General features: G+C 46.7%; 1 protein-coding gene across 1 annotated transcript in view; it reads right to left on the bottom strand.

Annotated features, from left to right (window-relative positions):
• LOC124036999 (potassium/sodium hyperpolarization-activated cyclic nucleotide-gated channel 3-like) overlaps positions 1–10,455 on the bottom strand; it is a 62,585-nt gene extending 52,130 nt beyond the window's left edge. The window contains exon 1 of the mRNA XM_046351616.1: positions 9,312–10,455. Within this exon, the coding sequence (XP_046207572.1) occupies positions 9,312–10,033 (722 nt within the window). The 5' untranslated portion in view covers positions 10,034–10,455. The remainder of the gene's footprint in view (positions 1–9,311) is intronic.
• Positions 10,456–11,331: the final 876 nt, after the last annotated feature.

Here is an 11,331-nt window from a genome sequence, read left to right as displayed (position 1 = left end):
CCCAGTCAGATGGTCTGGTTCTGCTGTCTATCTGTGTGGATTGACCCAGCCAGATGTTCTGGTTCTACAATTAATCTGTGTGGATTGATCCAGCCAGATGGTCTGGTTCTGCTGTCTATCTGTGTGGATTGACCCAGCCAGATGTTCTGGTTCTACAATGAATCTGTGTGGATTGACCCAGCCAGATGGTCTGGTTCTCTGTCTATCTGTGTGGATTGACCCAGTCAGATGGTCTGGTTCTGCTGTCTATCTGTGTGGATTGACCCAGCCAGATGTTCTGGTTCTACAATTCATCTGTGTGGATTGACCCAGCCAGATGGTCTGGTTCTGCTGTCTATCTGTGTGGATTGACCCAGCCAGATGGTCTGGTTCTGCTGTCTATCTGTGTGGTTTGACCCAGCCAGAGGGTCTGGTTCTGCTGTCTATCTGTGTGGATTGACCCAGCCAGATGTTCTGGTTCTACAATTAATCTGTGTGGATTGATCCAGCCAGATGGTCTGGTTCTGCTGTCTATCTGTGTGGATTGACCCAGTCAGATGGTCTGGTTCTGCTGTCTATCTGTGTGGATTGACCCAGCCAGATGTTCTGGTTCTACAATTCATCTGTGTGGATTGACCCAGCCAGATGGTCTGGTTCTGCTGTCTATCTGTGTGGATTGACCCAGCCAGATGGTCTGGTTCTGCTGTCTATCTGTGTGGTTTGACCCAGCCAGAGGGTCTGGTTCTGCTGTCTATCTGTGTGGATTGACCCAGCCAGATGATCTGGTTCTGCTGTTTATCTGTGTGGATTGACCCAGCCAGATGGTCTGGTTCTGCTGTTTATCTGTGTGGTTTGACCCAGCCAGAGGGTCTGGTTCTGCTGTTTATCTGTGTGGATTGACCTAGCCAGATGGTCTGGTTCTGCTGTTTATCTGTGTGGATTGACCTAGCCAGATGGTCTGGTTCTGCTGTTTATCTGTGTGGATTGACCCAGCCAGATGGTCTGGTTCTGCTGTCTATCTGTGTGGATTGACCCAGCCAGATGGTCTGGTTCAACTGTTTATCTGTGTGGATTGACCTAGCCAGATGGTCTGGTTCAACTGTTTATCTGTGTGGATTGACCCAGCCAGATGGTCTGGTTCTGCTGTTTATCTGTGTGGTTTGACCCAGCCAGAGGGTCTGGTTCTGCTGTTTATCTGTGTCGATTGACCTAGCCAGATGGTCTGGTTCTGCTGTTTATCTGTGTGGATTGACCTAGCCAGATGGTCTGGTTCTGCTGTTTATCTGTGTGGATTGACCCAGCCAGATGGTCTGGTTCTGCTGTCTATCTGTGTGGATTGACCCAGCCAGATGGTCTGGTTCAACTGTTTATCTGTGTGGATTGACCCAGCCAGATGGTCTGGTTCAACTGTTTATCTGTGTGGATTGACCCAGCCAGATGGTCTGGTTCAACTGTTTATCTGTGTGGATTGACCCAGCCAGAAGTGTGTGGAAGGTTCTTGCCATAAATCAATCAGTTAGCCCAGATATGCACAAATGAAACTGAGACTGAGACCTAAATCTTTGCCTTGGAACACAGTGGAAATTATCAATAATTTTTTTCTCCCTCAAATTGAAAAGGATAATCATATAAGAAACAAAGTAGGTCCACAATACCAGTATTTCAAATAGTTTTTAGATGATTGTCACTCACAGTTATTTACAAAAGCAACTTCCGCACTAGCTACATCATCATGATGTCACTAACTACCCTCCCATCCTGAGACAGCAGTGGTAAGGTTTTACTCTAACCTCCTAACTACCCTCCCATCCTGAGACAGCAGTGGTAAGGTTTTACTCTAACCTCCTAACTACCCTAACTACCCTCCCATCCTGAGACAGCAGTGGTAAGGTTTTACTTGAACCTCCTAACTACCCTAACTACCCTCCCATCCTGAGACAGCAGTGGTAAGGTTTTACTCTAACCTCCTAACTACCCTAACTACCCTCCCATCCTGAGACAGCAGTGGTAAGGTTTTACTCTAACCTCCTAACTACCCTCCCATCCTGAGACAGCAGTGGTGAGGTTTTACTTGAACCTCCTAACTACCCTCCCATCCTGAGACAGCAGTGGTGAGGTTTTACTTGAACCTCCTAACTACCCTCCCATCCTGAGACAGTAGTGGTGAGGTTTTACTTGAACCTCCTAACTACCCTCCCATCCTGAGACAGTAGTGGTGAGGTTTTACTTGAACCTCCTAACTACCCTCCCATCCTGAGACAGCAGTGGTGAGGTTTTACTCTACCCTCCTAACTACCCTAACTACCCTCCCATCCTGAGACAGCAGTGGTGAGGTTTTACTCTAACCTCCTAACTACCCTCCCATCCTGAGACAGCAGTGGTGAGGTTTTACTCTAACCTCCTAACTACCCTAACTACCCTCCCATCCTGAGACAGCAGTGGTAAGGTTTTACTCTAACCCCCTAACTACCCTAACTACCCTCCCATCCTGAGACAGCAGTGGTAAGGTTTTACTCTAACCTCCTAACTACCCTAACTACCCTCCCATCCTGAGACAGCAGTGGTGAGGTTTTACTCTAACCTCCTAACTACCCTAACTACCCTCCCATCCTGAGACAGCAGTGGTGAGGTTTTACTCTAACCTCCTAACTACCCTAACTACCCTCCCATCCTGAGACAGCAGTGGTAAGGTTTTACTCTAACCCCCTAACTACCCTCCCATCCTGAGACAGTAGTGGTGAGGTTTTACTCTAACCTCCTAACTACCCTCCCATCCTGAGACAGTAGTGGTGAGGTTTTACTCTAACCTCCTAACTACCCTAACTACCCTCCCATCCTGAGACAGTAGTGGTGAGGTTTTACTCTAACCTCCTAACTACCCTCCCATCCTGAGACAGTAGTGGTGAGGTTTTACTCTAACCTCCTAACTACCCTAACTACCCTCCCATCCTGAGACAGCAGTGGTGAGGTTTTACTCTAACCTCCTAACTACCCTCCCATCCTGAGACAGCAGTGGTGAGGTTTTACTCTAACCTCCTAACTACCCTCCCATCCTGAGACAGCAGTGGTGAGGTTTTACTCTAACCTCCTAACTACCCTAACTACCCTCCCATCCTGAGACAGCAGTGGTGAGGTTTTACTCTAACCTCCTAACTACCCTAACTACCCTCCCATCCTGAGACAGCAGTGGTGAGATTTTACTCTAACCTCCTAACTACCCTCCCATCCTGAGACAGCAGTGGTGAGGTTTTACTCTAACCTCCTAACTACCCTCCCATCCTGAGACAGCAGTGGTGAGGTTTTACTTTAACCTCCTAACTACCCTAACTACCCTCCCATCCTGAGACAGCAGTGGTGAGGTTTTACTTTAACCATATTTACCAAATAAACGAAAGTTTAAAAAAAATGTTTTAAGTAACACAATAAAATAACAACGAGGCTGTATACAGGGGAGGGGGTACCGGTACAGAGTCAATGTGCGGGGGTACAGGTTAGCTGAGGTCATTTGTACATGTACATGTAGGTAGGGGTGAAGTGACTATGCATAGATAATAAACAGCGAGTAGCAGCAGTGTAAAATAATGGAGGGGGGGGTTCAATTTAAATAATCTGGTTGCCATTTGGTTAATTGTTCAGCAGTCTTATGGCTTGGGGGTAGAAGCTGTTAAGGAGCCTTTTGGTCCTAGACTTGATGCTCTGGTACCGTAGAGAAAACAGTCTAGTCTTGGGTGACTGGAGTTTTTGACCATTTTTGGGGCTTTCGTCTGAAACCGCCTTGTATAGGGGTCCTGGATGGCAGGAAGCTTGGTCCCAGTGATGTACTGAGCCTTACGCACTACCCTCTGTAGCGCCTGACGGTCAGATGCCGAGCAGTTGCCATACCAGGCGGTGATGGAACCGGTTAGGATGCTTTCAATGGTGCAGCTGTAGAACTCTTTGAGGATCGGAGGAGCCAAATCTTTTCAGTCTTCTGAGTCGGAAAAGGTGTATTCATGCCCTTTTCATGACTGTCTTGGTGTGTTTGGACCATGATAGTTTGTTGGTGATGTGGACACTAAGGAACTTGAAACTCACGACCGGCTCTACTACAGCCCTGTCAATGTTAATGGGGGCCTGTTCGGCCCGCCTTTTCCTGTAGTCCACGATCATCTCCTTTGTTGTGTTAACATTGGGGGAGAGGTTGTCCAGGCACCACACGACCAGGTCTCTGACCTCCTCGCTGTCTCATCGTTGTCGGTGATCAGTCCTACCACTGTTGTGTCGTCAGCAAACCTAAAGATGGTTGTTGGAGTCCTGTTTGTCCACGCAGTGTGGGTGAAGAGGGAGTACAGGAGGGGACTAAGCATGCACCCCTGGGGGGCTCAGGTATTGAGGATCAGCGTAGCAGACGTGCTGTTGACTACCCTTACCACCTGGGGGCGGCTTAGTGATGAGCTTTGTGGGCACTATATGGTGTTGAACTCTCAGCTGTAGTCAATGAACAGCATTCTCACATAGGTGTTCCTCTTGCCCAGGTGGGAAAGGGCAGTGTGGAGTCCAATTGAGATTGCATCATCTGTGGATCTGTTGGGGTGGTATGTGAATTGGAGTGGGTCTAGGGTATCTGGGAGGATGCTGTTGATGTGAGTCATGACCAGCCTTTCAAAGCACTTCATGGCTACCGACGTGAGTGCTATGGAGCGGTAATCTTTAGGCAGGTTACCTTCGCTTCCTTGGGCACTGGGACTATGGTGGACTACTTAAAACATGTAGCTATTACAGACTGGGTCAGGGAGAGGTTGAAATTGTTAGTGAAGACACTTTCCAGTTGGTCCGCGCATGCTTTGAGTACACGTCCTGGTAATCCATCTGGCCTTGCGGCTTTGTGAATGTTTACCTGTTTAAAGGTCTTGCTCACACCGGCTACCGAGAGCGCTATCACATAGTCGTCCAGAACAGCTGGTGCTATCATGCATGCTTCAGTGTTGCTTGCCTCGAAGTGAGCATAAAAGGCATTTAGCTCGTCTGGTAGGCTCGCGTCACTGGGTAGCTTGCGGCTGGGTTTCCCTTTGTAGTCCATAATAGTTTTCAAGCCCTGCCACATCCGACCAGAGTCAGAGACGGTGTAGTAGGATTCAATCTTAATCCTGTAATGACGATTTGCTTGTTTGATGGTTCGTCTGAGGGCATAGCGGGATTTCTTATAAGCGTCCGGATTAGTGTCCCGCTCCTTGAAAGCGGCAGCTCTAGCCTTTAGCTCGATGCGGATGTTGCCTGTAATCCATGTCTTCTGGTTGCGGTGTGTACATATGGTCACTGTGGGGACGACGTCGTCGATACATTTATGGATGAAGCCGATGACTGAGGTGATATACTCCTCCGTGACATCTGACCACTTACGTATTGGGCGAGTCACTGGTACTTCCTGCTTTAGTTTTTTCTTGTAAGTAGGAATCAGGATGATAAAATAATGGTCAGATTTGCCAAATGGAGGGCGAGGGAGAGCTTTATATGCATCTCTGTGTGCGGCGTAAAGGTGGTCTTGAGTGTTTTTCCCTCTGGTTGCACTTTAAAAAAAAACTATATTTAACGAGGCAAGTCAGTTAATAAGAACAAATTCTTAATTTCAATGACAGCCTATGAACAAAAGTGCCTTTTTCAGGGGAAGAACTACAGATTTTTACCTTGTCAGCTCAGGGATTTGATCATGCAATCTTCCGGTTACAAGACCAACGCTCTAACCACTAGGCTACCCTGCCTCCCCTACACTCTAACCACTAGGCTACCCTGCCACCTCTACACTCTAACCACTAGGCTACCCTGCCACCTCTACACTCTAACCACTAGGCTACCTGCCTCCTCTACACTCTAACCACTAGGCTACCTGCCTCCTCTACACTCTAACCACTAGGCTACCCTGCCACCTCTACACTCTAACCACTAGGCTACCCTGCCACCTCTACACTCTAACCACTAGGCTACCTGCCTCCTCTACACTCTAACCACTAGGCTACCTGCCTCCTCTACACTCTAACCACTAGGCTACCCTGCCACCTCTACACTCTAACCACTAGGCTACCCTGCCTCCCCTACACTCTAACCACTAGGCTACCTACCTCCCCTACACTCTAACCACTAGGCTACCTACCTCCCCTACACTCTAACCACTAGGTTACCTACCTCCCCTACACTCTAACCACTAGGCTACCCTGCCGCCCCTACACTCTAACCACTAGGCTACCCTGCCTCCCCTACACTCTAACCGCTAGGCTACCCTGCCTCCCCTACACTCTAACCACTAGGCTACCTACCTCCCCTACACTCTAACCACTAGGCTACCCTGCCTCTCCTACACTCTAACCACTAGGCTACCCTGCCGCCCCTACACTCTAACCACTAGGCTACCTACCTCCCATACACTCTAACCACTAGGCTATCCTGCCTCCCCTACACTCTAACCACTAGGCTACCTACCTCCCCTACACTCTAACCACTAGGCTACCCTGCCGCCCCTACACTCTAACCACTAGGCTACCTACCTCCCCTACACTCTAACCACTAGGCTACCCTGCCGCCCCTACAATCTAACCACTAGGCTACCTACCTCCCATACACTCTAACCACTAGGCTATCCTGCCTCCTCTACACTCTAACCACTAGGCTACCTACCTCGCCTACACTCTAACCACTAGGCTACCTACCTCCCCTACACTCTAACCACTAGGCTACCTACCTCCCCTACACTCTAACCACTAGGCTACCTACCTCCCCTACACTCTAACCACTAGGCTACCTACCTCCCCTACACTCTAACCACTAGGCTACCTACCTCCCCTACACTCTAACCACTAGGCTACCTACCTCCCCTACACTCTAACCACTAGGCTACCTACCTCGACTCACCGGTGCCCCTGCACATTGACTCTGTACCGGTACCCCTTGTATATAGCCTCCACATTGACTCTGTACCGGTACCCCTTGTATATAGCCTCACTATTGTTATTTTACTTCTGCTCTTTAATTATTTGTTACTTTTATTTATTTTCTATTTGTAGGTATTTTTCTAAAAACTGCATTGTTGGTTAAGGGCTTGTAAGTAAGCATTTCAATGTAAGTTGTTGTACACCTGTACACCTGTACACCGGTTGTATGCGGCCTATTTGACAAATAAAATGTGGTTTGATTAGACATGGCACAGCAGCTGTTATCCTGAGACAGCAGTGGTAAGGTTTTACTTGAACCTCAAAACAACACATATCATTATGTCACAGTTTAAACTCACTTCAGAGCTGCGCGGACAGCTGGCATGATGACTGTGTAGTTAGCGTCCTGTCCTGATTTCCCACTCTCACATCATTTCAATCACTCTACAGTTGAGTTGTGAGTGGTTAGTGCCACCCTCCCCCTCCTACCTTCCCCTGTCCTCCCCCCTCCCTCCAAACACCCTCACATTAGACTAATTGTGTGGTCATAATCCCACCTGATGTGTGCTTCTAATATTTTGAACGGTCATGTTAACCTATTCTGATTACCCCATTTTCAAAAAGCCCCGACCTAACTCTATCGGCCCGGCCTGCTGCACTCTCTCTCTCTCTGTGTAATCCGATGGCCTCACTAAATTATAAATAAAGTATAATTCAGAAGAGTGGAAAAACCCCACATCAGGACAGAAAGATAGGATACTACAGGCCAGAGTAAATGTCCTGATGTTAGATCAGAGAGAGAGAGGGAACTCAAGGTTAAAGTGATACAAGAAAAAAAACTGTTATGTGTGTGATGATGAAAAGATAGAATTCTGGAACAAACGGACTTGTTACAGTGTTCCATAAAGAACACATTTTCAGTTTGGAAATTCACTCCTCATTATATCGTCTCCCGTTTTGGTGGCTTCAATTTGATTTTTCTTTGTAACTATAACATTGATAAGATTCCTACAAAAGCATCTGCTTTTCATAGACAAGTGTTCATAGCGTGGTAATTAATATATACACTTTTTTCTTCTCACACACACACACACACACACACACACACACACACACACACACACACACACACACACACACACACACACACACACACACACACACACACACACACACACACACACACACACACACACACACAGACAGGACTAGACATTTTGTGGCCAAATGACATATCATTATTGAGACAGAAAAAAAACTGAGCATAAAAGATCAGTGCTAGCAGTATTAGTGGGATATGAATATGCATGCCAGCAGTATTAGTGGGATATGAATATACATGCCAGCAGTATTCGTAGGATATGAATATGCATGCCAGCAGTATTAGTAGGATATGAATATGCATGCCAGCAGTATTAGTAGGATATGAATATGCATGCCAGCAGTATTCGTGGGATATGAATATGCATGCCAGCAGTATTAGTAGGATATGAATATGCATGCCAGCAGTATTAGTAGGATATGAATATGCATGCCAGCAGTATTAGTAGGATATGAATATGCATGCCAGCAGTATTCGTGGGATATGAATATGCATGCCAGCAGTATTAGTAGGATATGAATATGCATGCAAGCAGTATTAGTAGGATATGAATATGCATACCAGCAGTATTAGTAGGATATGAATATGCATGTCAGCAGTATTAGTGGGATATGAATATGCATGCAAGCAGTATTAGTGGGAAATGAATATGCAGGACAGCAGTATTAGTGGGATATGAATATGCATACCAGCAGTATTAGTAGGATATGAATATGCATGCAAGCAGTATTAGTGGGATATGAATATGCATGGCAGCAGTATTCGTGGGCTATGAATATGCATGCCAGCAGTATTAGTGGGATATGAATATGTATGCCAGCAGTATTTGTGGGATATGAATATGCAGGACAGTAGTATTATTGGGATATGAATATGCATACCAGCAGTATTAGTAGGATATGAATATGCAGGACAGCGGTATTAGTGGGGTATGAATATGACTGGAACTGCAAAATGAATATGCATGCCAGTAGTCAAATCTAAATACTGTATTTAAATTTGACTGGTATGTATCTTTGACCTTTACTTTGGACCAATGTATAACCCAGTCAAGACCCAATAGGTCAGAGGGTAGGGTACAATTAACCCCCTAAGAGGTTTTCTAATATGATCTAAGATATCCAAACAGTATATTTGTACTTTGAGAACACCACAAACATGTATTTTCTTAGCCAAACTGAGCTTACACTTAGTCAGATAGTATATTTTTTTCAATCATAATAGTGTACTGGATAGGATATGTAAACTCCGAGAGGCCTAATCTAACCAGACCAATAGATCAATCAAATTGATCAACAATGATTGATACAGATTTTCTGAACAATTACCTAAAATCACTGTACGGATGAATGATCCAGAATCCTGCAGACTTCACACGTTCCCTCTCGTGCTCCACGGCCCTCTCGCTCCCCAACATTCTCAGAGAGAACTTGTTGACTCCTGGTTGTAGCATCGCTCCAAACTGCCGGTGCATGAAACCCGCACGATACAACTGTTCTACTTCGTCTGGCATGATCGGTTCGGTTCCTTCTAACTTGATTAAAGTGGAATGATCGAAGACGGACGAGCGGCGGTGTGCGCTAGCACTGCGACCAACGGAATCCTGCGCTCCCTGTTCGGCCCCAGAACCAGTCTCTCCTCCGGTGTAACTCTCCTCGTTAGCGCCGGCGTCTACCTCGGGGATCAGCCTCCGCTGCTCCGCTGGATCTGACCCAATAGTGTGCTGACCAGTGATGGAAGAGCGGTTACCTCTAAAAAGGCGACAGTCCCCGTTTAAGTTGGTCTTAACGGCAACGTCCGTTTCCAAGTCTCCGGCGGTTCCGCTCTTGGGGTCCCTGTCTCTGTTTCTCTTAGAGCTGCTGGCGGGGGAAGGAGATCCAGGAAGGAGAAGAGGCTTCAGCCTGATACCGGCACTTTTCTTGTTTGTGTCCTTGTCGCCACCACGGTATTCTCCTCCGTCGTCAATCATCACAGAGACAGAGCCTCTTTGGCCAATGTTTTGCGGCAAGCTGTACAGCCTTTTGCGCATGGAAGAATGAACCCTATCCATTATGGGTAGGCCTATTGAAGAAAGGATGATACAGACGCTCACTAGCCTGGGCTAAAAAATAAAACGCGTTTGAAAATGAAACAAGAATATATGAGCTGTGATGATAACAAATAATATATTTCATAAACTCAAACGGCTCAGGATACCAAAAGCAGTGACGGCGTTCTGCAGCAGGACAGGAACAGGTCGAATCTTACTTGACACTTGGAACGTGCTGCTTCCTGCTCTCCCGGTTGCAACAGTGTGTACCGCTTCGGCGCGACGGTCATATTAGGGTGCATGACCAGTAAATCGATGAATGACGTCCAGGTATCCAGGTGTTGCTAAATCAGAGTGTTTCCTAGATGATGACAACAGATCGGGGTGCTGATGCTGCCTGTATGCTGACTGCTCTGAGCGTCGGACGTGCCAGCCGGAGACAGTGAGGATGGATGCTGGCTGGTGGCTAAACTGAGGTCCTCAATGACAAAGCATGATCACTCTTCTGATTCTCCTCCTCCCCAAATATTTATATCCCTGGCTAGCTTAGCTTTCAATAGGAAAAGAATGACACGCTTCCTTCCACGCAGTCAGTCAGTCCTCACCAGCTTGCATTCAAAGACCGCTGGCTGGTGTGTGTGCTGACATCACGGTTCCATCCCTGTAGTGCTCTCTAATAACGTGGATATTAATGGGGCTAATTTACCGGGTTGCCATAGGAGCGCTGCACGAGGATAGACAGGACAGCACATGCACTCAGCATCCCAGTCCAGGCAGGATTATGGAGGATATAATTTATAAACTCCCTGCAGTTGCTGATGACAGATGTTCTGTTGTTGTAAATGATAAACTATAGGCTACCCACACGCTAAACAGCCCATTGTCTTTAGGCCTGTAATTGATCAGTTAAGCAATATTGACCATAATTATTGAAGCAAGTGCTACTTTCCACACTGCACTTTCATTGGTTTGAGATCCTGGGAAAAGTTATATGGTTGTATGCAGGTGACAACTATACAATGGTCAGAAGGTGTGGGGTCAATTCCATTCAATTCAGTCTACATACACAGGAAAATAGAGACATTTTGGAATTGGAATTTTCAGTTTACTTCCTGAATTCACTGGACTGAAATGGGATTGACCCCACCCGTGCAGGTCATACAGAACTATAATGTCTGACTCAGCAAATGGCACCATATTCCACAGTGTGCAACTTTTTTCAAAAGTAGTGCATTATATAGGGAATAGGGTGCCATTTGGGACTGGCACCTGAGAACACTGAAGAGTCTGTGGAGAAAGTATGCATCCCAAATGGTGCC

This window comes from Oncorhynchus gorbuscha, linkage group LG06 (genome assembly GCF_021184085.1).
Source record: "Oncorhynchus gorbuscha isolate QuinsamMale2020 ecotype Even-year linkage group LG06, OgorEven_v1.0, whole genome shotgun sequence".
Lineage (NCBI taxonomy): Eukaryota > Metazoa > Chordata > Actinopteri > Salmoniformes > Salmonidae > Oncorhynchus > Oncorhynchus gorbuscha.
The sequence above is the reverse complement of the archived record's forward strand: the minus strand, read 5'-3'. Positions and strand labels throughout refer to the sequence as shown.